General features: G+C 33.1%; 2 protein-coding genes and 1 long non-coding RNA gene across 3 annotated transcripts; 1 reads left to right on the forward strand and 2 right to left on the reverse strand.

The window, feature by feature from the left end:
* Positions 1-4147: 4147 nt before the first annotated feature.
* On the reverse strand, positions 4148-8646 carry LOC107614491 (protein ANTI-SILENCING 1). The gene is made up of 13 exons (XM_021108431.2): positions 8524-8646; positions 7929-8308; positions 7310-7478; positions 6790-7142; positions 6436-6522; positions 5998-6147; positions 5822-5848; positions 5403-5495; positions 4959-5037; positions 4721-4811; positions 4515-4623; positions 4320-4436; positions 4148-4219 (listed from the first exon to the last, which is right to left on the reverse strand). The coding sequence occupies exons 2-13, from the start codon at positions 8280-8282 to the stop codon at positions 4148-4150; spliced, it is 1701 nt and encodes a 566-aa protein (XP_020964090.1). The 5' UTR covers positions 8283-8308; positions 8524-8646.
* Positions 6142-7197, forward strand: LOC148546960 (uncharacterized). The gene is made up of 2 exons (XR_015896581.1): positions 6142-6537; positions 6643-7197. It is a non-coding gene; the product is annotated as an uncharacterized LOC148546960 (long non-coding RNA).
* Positions 8647-11002: 2356 nt separating the features above from the next.
* On the reverse strand, positions 11003-16167 carry LOC107613930 (uncharacterized). The gene is made up of 7 exons (XM_016316131.3): positions 15424-16167; positions 14413-14720; positions 13489-14223; positions 13127-13255; positions 12372-12575; positions 11717-11917; positions 11003-11577 (listed from the first exon to the last, which is right to left on the reverse strand). The coding sequence occupies exons 1-7, from the start codon at positions 15686-15688 to the stop codon at positions 11455-11457; spliced, it is 1965 nt and encodes a 654-aa protein (XP_016171617.1). The 5' UTR covers positions 15689-16167; the 3' UTR covers positions 11003-11454.
* Positions 16168-16868: the final 701 nt, after the last annotated feature.

Here is a 16868-nt window from a genome sequence, read left to right on the forward strand (position 1 = left end):
CGTTATTGCTCATCACAATATATCTTTGCTAACCATGATCATCATATTTTATATATATAAAAAAAAAAGGAAGATCCGTATAACTTATTCTTAGTGACAACAATGACCTCTATATAGTAACCACTTCCATTAATAGCCACATCAAGTCATCAAGCAAATTAATTAGGTCCAATATATTGTGCATAATGATGATATAATAGTTAGGCAGTTCAATAAATAATTAACCTACGTACACATTCATTTGGATTATTATAGTGTGGGGACAAATTTACCATGCCTGAAATTCTCCCCTAAAATTTGGCCTAAAAAGTGTGCGCCTACATTCTAATTCATCTATCATGCATGTATTGAGGAAGCACCACTGGATTCCATTTGAGGATTATTTATTTGTCCCTCTTTTATATATTATGCTTCAGATTTTTCGAATAATGGTCGTTCCAATTTACCCTTTCTTCGAGGTTAGGTTCCAAATATAATAATGACAACGGCTTCAATTTTTGGCACGTGAAGTAATAAAGGGAGAAACGCATTTGCATTGCATATCATAGGAAAAGAAGAGTCTATATCCCTAAGGTATGTTGTAACTAACTTATTTAATTCTAAGCTGCACTATACTTCATTATATGATTCATCATTTATTCAAATGTACTAAATTATTGACTCATCATTATACTTTACGAAGAGTGCTAGGTCCAGCAAATCTTGTGATTTGTAATAATCAATTAGTTATTATTAATATTTTTAATAATATAAAATTTCATCCAATAGTATGTAATTACTTACTTTTAACCCTCTAAATTTTCTCATATTTTATATTAAGAGTGTCATGTAATCAAATTCATATATTTAAATAATTTTTTAAGTAATAAGACTGCATTATATTAGTTACTTTTAGTAATCTAGTAATATATGATTAAATATTTATCTAAAACTCTTTTATACTTTAGTATCTATTGAAATTAAAAAAATTGAATTTCACCGACCCAAATTCTTCGCATTCAATAATAAATAACATATGAATGGGGAGTGTTAGGAGAACAATGAAAATTTTGAACAATATGAACAACCACCAATCAAATGAGAATACACTACACCTTAATTTAATGCTACTAATTAAATTTACTCTTTTAACCCTATTAATTCACATTGTTTACACATTGTTCAAAAATCTTGTTGGTTACCTATACTTTTTCTTATATTAATTAATTAAGAATTTAACTAATATGTACTTTATAAATTTATTATTAATAAAAAATTTTAAATATTTTTATTTAATAAAGACAAAATAAATATATTAAAAACATAAATTTTTTATATTTTTAATGAAATTTTTTCACTAATAATAAACTTATTTTGTGTTCTTAGACTGAGTGAATACCCATCCGGTCCCTATCAATTATTTCGAAAGGACAATCAGAGTCTAAGAAAAAAAAATCCAATCTGACTCTTGATCTTTTTTTTGGGATTGTTTAGCCCTTGTGCCAAAAAAAATAATATTAACTTTTTTTTTGCACAAAGTCGTTGTCTTTTCGAAAAAATTGTCAGAGATCGAATTGAGTTTTTTTTTTTTTATCAAAGACCTTATTGTCTTTTGAGATAATTATCAGTGCTGTTTTGGGTTTTTCTCTTAAACGAATTAATTAAACACTTGTACATTGTTGGGAGAGTATAGAAAATTAGAAAGTGTTGGTGGAAGATGGCGCAGAAAGATGGATGTGACCTATGTGGCTATGTCCCAATGAAAGTATAATAGAGTTTGATTCCTTCAAAAGATTGCATCCTCTTCACTCAATTGGAAACGGAATAAGCATGGGACAGGAGATTGCGTATCTGTTGGAGTGGGATTCCCAACTTTGGTGTCCAAACAAATATTCAAGCCCACAAAATTGAACGAGCAAAATTAGTTAATTAATTATTTGTGAGACTAGTGCATGAAAATTGAAAAATAATACCTTTGCATTGCCAATGAAGTAGAGTAGTAGAAAACCAAACAATAATTAATGACGTGGTGAGAAAATTGTACTCCATTGAATTTAAATGGAGGCACGTTCACATGGTGACAGTGTGATAGACATTGATTATAGAAGAAATGTGTACCTTAAACAACATCAACACACAAACTATCACACAATATAATTAGTATTTGAAATTCTATTTAGTAATCACCACAAGTGAATGATTAAGACTGCGTAGAAAAGGAATAAAATAAATAAATAAAACATGGTTTAATACTTTAATTTGTTGATTCTTATGTTTATGTCGTGGACGACCAGAGAACGACCATGCTATCTATGGGGACACACACACCATCCACAACTTAAACCTTGTATTAGTATATATTTTGGGTTGATGGATAAGTTTCAACCATCAACTTCAAGACAAAAAAAACTATCAACTTTCAACTCCAAAAAATAACGTGCCAATATTCGGTGACCAAAATAAATTTTGATTTTGCTTTTCCTATTTGCTTCTCCTTTCCTTTTATTTTTCTTTTTTTATTTAAAAAGGAATATTAGTTAATAGTTAAGGCGATTGCGATTCATTAAACTAAAAAAAAAAATACCAACACACACTTAGGTTATAGCTTAATTATATACGATGAATACAGAGTAAATATAATGCACAAGTGAGCTCTGCCAAATCTATAATCTATTAATCTTAACTCTAGTCTCTAGTGTCACTTCTTTTCTCTACGCCTATATTATTTTATATTTTTTGGTATTTAAGTATTCAACTCTATGACTACTTGGCTAATAGTAACTAGAACCGGAAGTGAGTCAAGCCAGCTTATGAGCCTGCTCGAGTTCGACTTGTTAATAACTCGATAAGCTAAGCTCGTGAGCTGGTGAGTCAAGCTTGAACCTGAAATTGAGCTCATAAATTAAATGAGTCGAGTTTGAGTTTGGATAAGCTCAGCTCATTAGCTCGTGAGTTAACTCGATTATATATATAATTATTAATATACATATCCTATATGCATCTAGTCTATACTTTTAATATTATATATATACATATGAAATAATAATATATAATTATATATACATTAATTATCTTAATTATTTAAAATTTATATTTATTTATTACATATAATTTTGATGTAAGACATAAATAAAAAAATTATATTTATTGATAGATAAATAATAATTGTTCTTTTCAAATATTTTTTAAAATATATAATTTATAATTTATTGATATAAAATTATAGATTATGTATTTATGTTTCTATTATTTGAGCCAGCTCGTGAGTTTGAGCCAGCTTGTGAGCTTTTGGTGAGTCGAGCTTGAGTTTAAGAAATAGGCTCGATTGTTAATAAGTCGAGTTATGAGCCAAATTCAATTTTGGTGAGTCGAGCTTGAACTTGGTCTAACTCGACTCAACTCTGCTCACTTCCAGCCCTGGTAGTAACATTGGAAATTGGAATAAGATATTTTCTCACTGTGAATGAATCACATAAAGCAAGGCGGAAGCCCCAAACCAAAAATGAAAAATTGAATTAGCCCAATATCTGTTCTGTTGTGGCTTTCTCTTGGGCTTTCCTGCTGGCCCATCTCATAGTGTTGTACATTGTACGTTCATTTTGACTTGGTTGACCAAAAACTCAAAATTAGATTTGGATGAGTCATGAGTGGATGCGCAACAAACTGAAACTAATCACCAAATGACTGCAATGGTGGCGGCTGCAACAACAGCAGTTTGAGGATGAGATGACACAAAACACAATGACCTTAAACTCAAGCAGGTAACTCCCCTTCCTCTTTCTAGTTTCCATGCACGATGTATAACAATGTGTACTAATTTCTTTATATCAGGCTTCTTGTTTATTAACTTTTATTTTTCTCATGTTTTTCATATATCTTGATTCAGCTGAAAAATGCTATGCTTCTAAAACATAGTTGGGATAGAAACAAACTCTTAAAAAACAAGAATTTGCATGAAGAGAATGTATGTGTATATATTTACCCTTAGTTGTTCAAAAAACAATGAATGTAGTGTCATGCCATCCAAAAAACATATAGCTGATATCAAATCGGTTAGACCCTACAAAAAATGGTGAACACTGTATGCCAAGAAGAATTTCTTGTACTGCAGAAACATGATTAGTACAACATGGTTCTGTCAAACTCAAATTTGTTAGTTGGTTAATAGCTAGGAGGTTTCACCAAAAATTCTGTCCAGTTTAAGTTTGTTCTTCACATCTTCTATCTCTTTCCTTTGTTTCTGTAAAGGAAAAATGTTAAAGCATCTATTCATTATGAACAAAATGCATGGGCAAGCAAAACAGAAAAATATAGTGCTTCGGAATGTTATGCTAAACCACCTTAGACAATGCTTCCCATGAGACATCATATTTCTTGTATTGCAAGAGCCAGTCACTAGCCATCTCATATTCAATTGTATTGCCTTGAGCACAATGTGATGTTGATACTGCATTTCTCTATAAAAAGCAAAGAACATAAATATGGATAGAAAAAGGGTAGAGGTAAATCAATCGGCAAATTGAATTTTATGGTACCATTTCTGGGCGCAGCCTTTCAGGTGGGATTCTGTCAATGGTCAAATGACCATGGAATTTGCGTTGCTTGTTGGGTTCTGTTATAGTTCCCTTTCGGGCTCTGACAACCCTGCAAGTGACAAAGAGTTTTAGGGGTATGCTTTAGGAAGAATAAGATGATATTATCATTATTACAATCAAGACAAATAGAGCAATGAATGAATTGCCTTCCATCTTCAAGAACAAGGCATCTCCTATTCAACTCAGACATTGCATACTGAGCTGCATCTTCTGTCTTGAAAATAACCAGTGCTCTACCTGTCATCCAATGATAAACAAAAATCAAATCAAATCATAAGTTAAACATCAAAAAAGGCATATTATGTATGGGGAATTTTTTTGTAACCAAAATGACAGACCAATAATAAAATAAAATAATTGTTATATAGTTAAATATGTAAATACCATAGTAATCATTGGATTTCACTCTCTGTTCTATTAGCCTTGCGTCAACCTTCTTTTGGAGAGCAGACCAAACTATGTTCTGAAAAAATTTGAAGAACAAAAACGAGGACCATCATTAGAGAAAAACTGATAATATAAAATCGACACCCAACTTTACTCCTAAGTGGGAAAAAATAACTCCCATCTCACTTCAGTTTGTCTGTCATATCCATTGTGAATCTATACATAATCCATTTCCACACACAAGACATAGCAGACTTTAAAAATATGTCATAACAAACTATATCATTAACTCGTTGGAATTTCCATGAAGTTGGTTAGAAGCATAATTGGTTGAATCAGTCGTCAACAGTTTAATGAGCAATATTGACATTGAAGCGAGATCCCTTCTGTAGAAATATCCAAACAAAAATAAAAGGAGTTGCAAATCTGAATAATATATACCTCTACGTCAATGGAGGAAAAGGATGGATCCAGATTACTAAGCAAGACCAGAGTACCCATCTCCTGTGCTTCCCGCAATCTTTGGTCCCAATGCTAGAATTATTTTTTTATGAAAAAAAATGCACAACATTAATTTCACATTATATCTGTATGATACAAGCATACAATACAAACTGTTGTGATGTGTTGATAAATTGTTTGAACTGAATTAAATCCAGTAGCACCGGGTGCAAGATACCAAGATTTCCAAAAAAGAAAATGTGAACAAACTTCCATAAATGCTGTTTTTGTGTTCTTTAGGAAGAGATACCAGCTCCTTTATTATCCAATTAAGAAAAAGATATTTTCCATGTAAACTTAAATGTGCCAAAAGCCTAGAGCCAGGAATCTGTAGCAAGTATTAGAAAAGCAGAACCAACCTCCTTCTTAAACCACCTCCTTCTTTCCTGCAGAAACAACAAAAATGAGGGGGTGATTATTTCTCTCAACACACCAAGCAGAATAATTAATATGTATCTGATTTGTTTTTCCCAGTCAAGGATTAATCCTTCACATAAGTAGATGAAATATGATAACAGTTACGGATGAGACTTACAGCATCTGGTCTTTCAGTCACCTCAATAACTCCCGCAGGTGTTTTGACTCTGCTCTCGTCCTGTCTGACTTTTGCCACTTCCTCGTCAAATTCCTTGTCCTTAAGGGATTTGTTAGGTTGACTAATGCTCAAACTCCTATTGATCTTCCCCTTTTTAAATGGAAAAGAATGTGATAATGATCCCTTATCATTCAACATTTAAGGAGTGACTAAAGAAGGACTCCCATCATTTTATCCAAATAATAAGGGAAAAAAGAACTTCAATATCATAATATTTACTGATGAATCATACTATTACAGTATTTGTGTGGTTATTTTTCTCAACTCAACAAACAAGCAGATAACAGATGTTATAGTGTATCTAATTTCATTTGTCCCATCTGGGTTAGTCTTGTAAGAAAGACATTTATGATGGCAACTATCACGGGTGACACTTACCGGATCTGATCTTCTATTAGTGACCAACTTCTCATCTCCAAGCTTCCTCTTCTTATATGGAAAAGAATGCAATGATCTCTCAGCATCCTACATTAATGAAGAGTAAGTAATAATACTATCATTTTTTACTAAATAATTAAAATGAAGAGGAAATGTGTAGAATTTCGATGATAAACTAATTAATGATCAAAATGGTGAACCTTCCAGATTCCTACAATATTGTCATCAGTATGTTACTCAACAAGCCAAGCAAGCAGATACTGAAGCTATGGTGTGTCTGATTCATTCTATCCATTTAGGATTGATCCTTCAAGAAACAAGTTAAAATTATGATTTTCATGGATGAACACTTACTGCATTGGGTCCTTTAGTCACCTCAGTAATCTTCCTGCATCTATTGACTCCTTTATCCTGCCTGAGTTTTTCCCCCTTTTCATCTAACTCCTTCTCCATTGGGAATTCGCGACTTGGACTAAGGGTTGGATTTTCATCTTCAACCTTCCTCTTTTTATATGGAAAAGCATCCGATGAACTCTTTGGCACAACATTCTCAGACGTTCTCACTTCAGCATTATGTTCAATTTGCTGGCACAACATGCCAGAAGGATCACTCCTAGTGTTGATCAAAGTTTTAGGTCGTGTCTTTGTCCTAGCCTGGAGAGGTTTACTTGGATTACTCTCCTGTTTCCTGTTAAAGAAACTTGTAACTGCATGACAGTAACACAATGAATTAATGTAAATGGGAATGTTAATTTTATGCAACTACAGCCTGTGTACTGAATAAATTTAATAATTGTTCCACATTAATAAGCCAAACAGTTTGTAGTTTCCGCACATAAAAATACCAAGTAAATACCAAATGCAAATAACTAACCTTCAATTCCACCTATAACATCTGGAAAGTTATCAAGGATTGCACGCCTTCCAACATCAAAAGCACAATTGAAAAAGAAATCAGCTGTCTTCAACTCTATTTCAGATGGTTCAGTATTTCTCTTGTCCCTTGATGTGCAAACCACATTGCATTTTCTAATAATTGATTCCTGAAAACAAATTTGGAGAGAAGAGGTATAAAAGTAGCACACTTTACCATAAGAATGACACAGATTATTTCCTCAACTTCATCAAGTAATATTAAATAGTGCATGGGTTAATAAGTTTTCAGAGCAATAACAAAACAAGAGAAAATCTAGAGGGCCAGCAATTTTTGTGTTTTGTAGCCAACACTTAACCATTAAAAGAAAAGTGAGTGATCTCCCATCATTGGATGTAATCTCACACCATTAAAAACACTATTGATGGTTACAAAACACAAAAGTTGCTGGCTCCCTAGCACTCCTCAACAAACAAATCATATAAATGGAGCCTAATCTCTTATCAACATAACTGCAAGCAAATGCAACTTCTTTCACTCATTTCTTTTGATAATACTATACTATAGACAATATAGGGAATTCAGAATTTCAGATAATGAAATAATAGCACAAAGTTACCAGAGGAGTGATATTGGAAAGACCTTTGCCTGCACCAGATGCCAAGAACAACTCATTCCAACGAGGCTGATAATCCCCCAAGAAGTTGCGAACTTCGGAGGGACGAAAAAACCAGACAACTTTGAGCACCTTCTCATGTGTTGGTCTCTCATACATCTTCACAAGCTTACCAACAGAAGTTTCAAAATGGTGATCAAGGTAAAAGTAGGCACAGTCATAGAGAAAATATTCAACTCCCTCATAAACAAAGGATTCATAGAACCTAACATCTTTATTTTTCACACCAGCTCCCGTCTGAGTTCCCCACTTAAAATCAATCAAATCTCCAACCTTAGCACCTGATGGACCTGACATGGCTACACTCACCAATGCTCAGAAACCTGATATAAATTGAGTAAAATTACATAATAGAAGTAAAATGCTAATGCAGTAACTTAGGGATTAAGAAGGCAGTTATTTTTAGAAGTTGTAGGAAGGGTTTCCATTTCCAATAATAGTAAAAACGAGTTTTGAGTCTCGTACTCCATTTTATATTTGATTCCAAGTTGCAATAATGAAGTGAGAGCGAAAATGGAGAGTACTAAGTTGAGGTTACGTTTGAAGAATGGGAAGGTGATCGGAGCAAGGAAAGGTAGCAAGTGGCAGCAACAGTACACTCTACAACTCTACAACAACTCGGAAGGAACCGACCATTTTTTGCGCAGAATGATGAAATTGAAGGCGCTGCCGAGGCTAAACGACAACGTTTTGGGTGATTTGTTGTTTGATATGGTTACAGAAGCATGCAGTATGGGACCAATGGCAATGCGTTTCTTATTTTTTCTACACACTCAAATGAATGCCACTCGGGGGTCAAGGTCAACGCTCCTCTAGTCAAAACTGTTTTTTGGTTTTGTTTTCTTTCGGCAAAATTTCTTTCTTTCATTTCATAAAAGTGAGATGAATGATATATTTTAATGTTATAATTTTTGATATTTTTTAAAAATATATATAACAAAATATGAGATATACATAAATCGGATATTTTAAATTTTTTTATTTTTAAATATAAATTGAAGAAATTAAGTACAAAAATAAAAAAGGTTCAATTTTTATATTTTCGAAATATGGAACGATTTGATTTCTACTTTCTAAATTAAATCGTCTCATATTTTAAAGAAATATCATAACAATCTACCATTTAAAAAAAATACAATTATTAGTCTAATATTAAAAATAAAAAATGACATCCAATTTTTATCTTGTACGTGATAAAACAACTCAACTATTTGTATTTTCACTTTTACAGAAATGATTATGAATTTGATATTACTACTTGATACATGTATGATCAACCATGAGATATGAATACAAAAATTTGACTGCTGATTCTCTGTTTTCACAATTTTTATTTGAAAATATGGTGGTATTTATGTAATTATAGAGTGTCTTTCTTCCATTCTCATCACAGCCAAAAATTAAAAAAAAAAAACGTATTTTCTCTAAATTTATCGCTCTTTATTTGTTTCTTTGTGCCACTTTTATTCTTTTTATCCTCTCAACTCTTCTTCAATTAGTAGTTGTTCTCTGAGTCCTTGTACTGCCTCCTGCTATGCTGCTTCCTGTCACTATGTTTAGTGTAAACTTTTTTTTCTCTGCGTTTCTGATTTTGAGGATTTTGGTTTCTCCCAATTTTTTTCTCTTTTAGCTTTGCGCTGCATTTTTTTGAAAGACTAAGTTTTGTTTTATTTTCACTCTTATTGCTAATAATTACATGTAATAATTACATGTGATATTGTTGATATCTATTTTTAACTCATATTTAATAGTAGTTGATATTTATTAGTTTCTGACTCATATTTAATAGTAGTTAATATTTATTAGTATAAGATAATGGGAAATTTAAAACTAAAGATAATAAAAAATGGTCTAATAAAAATACAAAGACTTTTATGGACATACTGTACGAGTGAAGAATGGGCAGTAAGAGGGAGTGAAGAGTGAAGAATGGATAATAACACAGCAGTTTGGGAAGAAATAAATAATAAACTGGTTACAATTGTTGAAAAACAATTAAGAAGAATGAAATGAATTTATGTATGATTATGATATTTTAAAAAGAATAAATTTATGTATGACTATTTATTCATATAATATTATTTTAAAGATTTCAATATTACAATGTTTCTTGAGATCTTATTACAACTGAGGTGAGCATTTCTTTTTATAGAAGTCTCTAGATAGAAGTGATATCTTACTAAATTTAGACAAACCTATCATATAATGCCACCTGGAGGATAATGATAAGCTTTATCTTTTTTGGCGTTTTCTAGGCATGTGACTAAAGTCACTTTATTTCAGCACACTCATAATTATACATAGTGGAGTTATTGTCCTAACAAAGGGACGGTTTGAAATAGTCTTCTGGAAGGGTCTCATCACCATCTGAGAAGGATGATGTGCCTTCAGAAAATGTTTCTTGAGATCTGATTACAACCGAGGTAAACACCTCCTTTTATAGAAGTCTCTAGATAGAAGTGATATCTTACGAAATCTAGACAAACCTATCATACAATGCCAGCTAGAGGATAAGAATAAGCTTTATCTTTTTTGGCGTTTTCTAGGCATGTGACTAAGATCACTTTATTTCAGCACACTCATAGTTATACATAGTGGAGTTATTGTCCTAATAAAGGAACGATTTGAAATAGTCTTCTCGAAAGGTCCCATCACCATCTAAGAAGGATGATGTATCTCATAAACCAAACATGTTTTCAATGTTTTCATTTTTTTAAAAACAATGATCAAAACAAACATTTTAAAATCTGAACATTTGAAAACAAAATCAGTTTTCAAAAAATAAAAATTAAAAATAAAAAACAAAAAACATTTCCTCGTACCAAACACCACCTAATTCTTCCGTTTTCTTGTTTTTTAATTTTTAGGACTCGAATGGTTCTATTCGGAATAATATATGTTAACTACATTAGCAATTTAATTAATTGTATCAGTTTAATATATTTATCATAAAAGTAGGTTTAAGTTAACAAATCATACACACATAAAAAAAAAAAAAATCTAGTATGAAACATACATGATACATTAGCTTCATGATGAGAAGCAACTGCGCTAAAATATATTCATGATGAATCTGATAATAAATTAAATTTACAAATGTATGCTATCCTCCCCCACCGTCTTTGGCAGTGGGAAATGAGAAGCAGCTCGAAAGGACATAAATATCGACAGCTAAGAAGAAAAACAATAGCGCGAGCAGGGAAGGGAAGGAAGATACTTAGATACAGGTTAAAAAACTCCTAAAGCTACCACGTCAAAAACACCAAAGAGAAGAGATTCCCTTTTTTATCCACTTCTCTTTGATATTGCTTGGAAATAAGTGAAGAGGAAACCAAGAAAACTGCAAGGGAAGGGAAAAGGATAAAGACAGTAAAAAAAAAAAAGTAAAAAAGAACGGGTCGGGGAAAACTAAAGCCACCAAAATGGATTGACCTATGTATATTTTCATTCAAATCGGAAAGAGACCACCCTATTGGCTTGGCGAGTCATATACAGAGAACAATCTACTAATAAACGGCAATACAGCTGCAAGCAGTGCATTCGGACACTCCTCATGGGGTAGATGGCCACACCCAGATACTGCAACTAGTCTCTGCAGGGGGAAAAGTATCCGCATGAATTATTAGCAAACTTCGAAAAAGGATGAAGTCGTATGTCTTGAGAAGTAACAAGTGAAGTTCAAACAGATTGCAACCATTAAATCATTAGGATATAGGGACCAAGATACTTACAGAATTTACAAATTTTGATGCCATTGCTTGGCAGGATTTCAGAGGGACGAGGGAATCTTCAGCACCAGCTATGACTAATACCGGAATGTCTTCCACAGATTCAAGCAACAATTCTGCATTTTGTGCCGTAAGGATGGTTTCAGAAGACAATTTTCCAATCTCGTGAAGTGCTTCATCCCAGCCTTCGACATATAGTGGAGCCTAACATACGTAGAAGCATTATGAGTGAAAGTAAATTAAATATGTCTCCGGAAGAGATAATATAAGCATTATGAACAAACACCTAGATGGGAAGAAAAAGAAACATAATATATAACAATTTCAGAGCAGAGTTTTCAAATTTGGAAATTTTACCATGACTTGCCAGGATAAGAAAAAGGTTTGCGAAAGAAAAACAATTGAATAAGGCTCTTAAACCTCCCACCAAAGTCCTTCCATAAAAATGTTTAACATAAAAAAACAAGAACTAAAGGTTTTTATAAGTATTCTTAGGCATTATAAGTCTCTGATAGTTCATTATACAATAGTTATATCTGGTTAAGTAATAATTTTTCTTTCCATACAAGTGATTTGCTATGAGTAAGCTAACAAAAGCGAAAACATATGATGCACCATAATAAACTTTTGTTGTCAAATCTGACAGCTAACAACATACCTTGTAGAGAGTCAAAACTTCTGCCGTCAGTTTGGTAGCATCATACCATGAATGACGATTCACCACTTGAGTGATTTCTGCTCTTAGAAGAGGACGAACCAAATGTTTCTTTCCAAGCGATGTATGTAGAAGGATTCGAGCAAAGGAAGGGACTACTTCCCTTGACAAGCTCACATTTAGCAATACAACCCCTTTCACAGTAACCTGAAAACCAAAGAGCGGATATGAACACATTTAAATCTATGCAAAGTCACTAATCATTTAGCAATACAACCCCACTATTCCCTATTGATCAGGACCAAAGAACAAGAATCAGTTAAATGAAACGCCATTGTGATCAACATCACAAAATTAAGTTATTAACCTAGAAACACACATTAGGTGTTGCTGAATTTCCAGAAAAATATTGTAGTTTTGAAAGAAACCTTGAAAGAGGCTTTGCTATTATCTTGATAGTTGATACATTGTCAAAGTAAAATATTTTACCTAAGCATCCAATCATGTGTTCCCATATCAATAAACGCTGGACTTTCACACTCACGATCACTATATATATCATTAGTAGAAAGCGTATTTATTTATTTTTAATTTGCATTTGATAGTTTATCAAAATTAATCTCTTATAACGCTTCACAAGTCCATTAGTCTTGCTTTACTTTACACACAATTCAGATAAAAAGCTCAGCTAATCAAAGTTATCTAATATGCAAAAGAAAGTAGGGAGAGGAGGGGGAAAAAGAAGGAAAAGTACTCACATTGAAAGAATTCATCGTTGTTTGAACTCTTTGTGCAGCCATCAAAGCAAGCAATCCTCCATCATCATGACCAATTAGCACAACTGAAGAAAATCCAATCTCAGAACAGAATGATAAAAGCAGGTCAACCTGGAAAAACAGACCTCCATCAGATACGTCATACTTGAGGAAACTGAAAAGGCCATTAACTGAATATAAACTGAAAACTAGCCCTTGAAAGTTAAAAAGTAAACCCACCTCTTAAATGGGAAGCAATCTGTTTATAGCTCTGGTTTCATGGCTAATACTTGTTCAATTAAAACTAGAGCGTATAAAACAAATAATTCCTTCTAGTACAATGACTAATGATAAATAGTAATCACCTGATTATCAAGTTTATAAGGATTTGGAAGTTCTTTTTTCTCCCAATCCTCCCGTCGTAACCTTGAAGTTAAGCCCCAGCCAGGCCTATCAAATGCAGCAACAGTGCAATTACTCTGCTGAGCTAAAGGTCCCAATACATGCCGCCAAGAGAACACTCCTCCACCAAACCCATGTATTAAAACAATGCCTACTTGGCCAGCTGCCTTTAAACTTTGCTCCAAACGCAAAGGATTTGATTTCATTGTTTCACTGCCTTCGTGAATTTCATCTAAATGCAATGCAGGGATATCATCAGAGGTAAAGAGAGAAGTTTCTGGACCGTCTAAAAGAGGTGCATATAGAGAAGAGCCATGGAATTGATTGCTATAGCTCCTGCAGAGTTGTTGCTGGATTTTTGGAGTCGCAGACAGTAACTGTCTATTGAATTTCTGCAACCCTCCAGCTGTTGATGAAGTGCTGCAAGAAGTACTAGATTCAAGGAAGGACGATGCTGAGGACAAGCTAATTGAGGGTGAACCAGGCAGGCTGAGCTTATAATGGAGGGTAAGCCCTTGGCAGCTGATGAATAAGCTGTCTGAGTCAGCAAGTAATCTGACAGGCAGTTCTTCATCACGAGCTGGTCCAAAAGGTCTGCGCCTCATTTCAGTGTCACTTTTGGGGGTTTTTCCCCCAGAAGCAGCAGGAGATCGTGGGACCTTTTGATAGCTAGAGAAAACATTTTTGCATGAAAGGACCTGCATAATTAGCAAAAACAAATAAATAAATCATTTTCTAACATAGGTGTGCCATAACAAAGGAAGCAACTCAAGGCTTGTGAATCTGGAAATTTGCTTTTGTGCTGGAGAATAATATTGCTTTAGAACTACTCAATTCCAAAGAAATCAAACTACAAAAAGAGCATAAAAAGAACTTTAAAAACTTACAGCTTCAGGATCAACTCGATGAAACAGAAGCTTTCTCCTTGCTCTGCAGCTGGTTCTATAGGCAACCACAGTATGTCCAAGGGCAAACACAACTGATGACAGAAACAAGACAGGCATTCCCCATGATTTCTTCAAATGAAGTCTCTTCCTAGTAAGCGAAACCGAAGCTTCCGCTTCAATCTGGGAATTTACACTGAAAATGCAAGCTTTCACTGAAAGAAGGACAATCGAGAGTAAGGAGGACAGAGTCACAGTTCCAAGGTAAGGACCGTGGGAGAGACCGGGAGCATCACAAATGGAATAAACACCTGCACTCACAGGAAAGGGATAAAAAATGCAAGCCCAACATGAGAATGGAACTTTTGTAAATGAACAAATTAACAAAGCCCAATATGAGAAACATCGCCAATTCTGCACGCAAACAATACAAATAATGCAAAATATACAAAGTAATAAAGAAAACGTTTAACCAAAAACCAGGTGAAATAAGAACTTGTAAGTTCAAATTTAACCCCCACAAAACCAATACTTCTAATTTTTTTTTTCTAGAAGGAAGAGATAGACGAAAATAGGAAAGACAAATTAGTCTGCAATTCCTGGTGTATTTCAGCTTTATTATTTATTTGATATATAATAATAATAACAATAACAACTGAAAATATGATTTAGTATGTAAACTTCATGATATTATTAGATGAAGTGGAACATGCTCTTTAATCTGCCAACGAATTTTTCCAACAAAATATATACATGCACCACGGAAGAAGCGCCAGAAACGATACAAAGAACAATCTGAATGGAAAACAAACAAACAAATTGGAGTTTGATAGACAAAGCAAGCAATGTACCTTCAACAATGTATCCTCAACAAAACAGATGAAAAGAAAAAGTGTTCTGAATAAAGTAAGGTTTAAAATAAAATGAATGAATCCTTGAAACACCAGCAACAACATAGGGATCTGTATTATCATCATAGCGAAAGCAGAAAAAAGGAGAAGAAACGAATCATACAGATAATGATGATGGATCTTATGATAGAAACGAGAGGAATATCCGTCAAGGAACTCTTGAAAGCGTATAGTCTCAAATGCTCTCTAAAGCTGTAGCACCTGATGCACGTGAAGCTGGATATCAACGTGCAAGGAACAACGACGTCCACCATCGCCACCAGCACCGGCAGCGACGACACGAGAAGAGACGCCACCAATGCCGCCACGAAGAAAACCGTCCGAACGCACCTCCGAAGCTTCTCGAAGCACTGCCCTCCCCTCGCCATCTTCAACAACAACCAAAATTGAACAGCAACGGTTTCCGCCGCAGGCAGTTACACTTTGTTCCAGAAATTAAATACCAATTAAAATCTCTTAATTAATCAATTAATTAATTAAAAGACTTCAAGATCTCCGTTTCCGATGTCCAACATAAACCCTATCTCAGCTAAAATAAACGGTTTCTTCTGCAGCGGTGGCTCGTCGCCCATTTCCGGCGGCTGAAGTTCGCCGGAACGATTGAATGTGAGACGAGAAGTGTGCACAACGCCTAGGGTTTTCCAGTGGGAACGAACGCAGAGACAGAAAGAAAAAAAAGAGAGAGGGTTGAACGATGCGGAAAAAAAAAATGCCCTCTCTCTGATTTGAGTTTTGAAATTCCCTTTTCCCTTTCACCTTCTCCAACGCCTCTTTCTTCTATCTTCCTCCTCCTTTTTTCGTTGCCTCCTTCTCTTTATATTTTTTATTATTAAATTTTTGTGACCCCGTTATTTAATTCCAAACTTATATCATATATCAGTTATTTCCTAAAAAATTTAATTTGAGTCTATGATGTATAAATATTGACACAAACTCGCATACGCGAATTTAAAATTTTTATAAGATTAAACACGCTGATGCATAATAATATTTAAATATGTCCAAACGTATTTAAAATTTTTTTTATTAAGATACCGTTAAACACAAAAAATACATATATTAAACGAAATTAAAATATATCTATCACAAATATCCACAAATCAAATAAGTGTTTGTGTTTTATAAATTTAAATGCGTTTAGAGTATAAGATAATTTTAGATATGTATTTAATTATATAATATTATAATAATAAAAATAATAATTTAAAAAAAATAAATATAATTAAATTATTATATAAAATATTTTATAATTGTGAGTATATTTAACTTAAATTCTTTTAAAAAATAAATGCTTCTCTCAATTATATATTAACAAAATTAAATTATATTTTATATTGTATGCCTAATCGCCTATGCATACGCCATTAAACTTAAATAGTTAGGTTAGATTGGTAAAATATTTACTCTTTAAAATTAATTTATCAAATTTGAATTTGAATATTGAAATATAATTTTTTAAAAATAGTAATATTTGGTAAATTAAATTAAAATATTTTTAATAAATATAAATAATAATAATTATATTTAAATAAATAATTTTTAAAAAAT

This window comes from Arachis ipaensis, chromosome B8, assembly GCF_059453495.1.
Source record: "Arachis ipaensis isolate K30076 ecotype BB chromosome B8, ASM5945349v1, whole genome shotgun sequence".
NCBI lineage: Eukaryota > Viridiplantae > Streptophyta > Magnoliopsida > Fabales > Fabaceae > Arachis > Arachis ipaensis.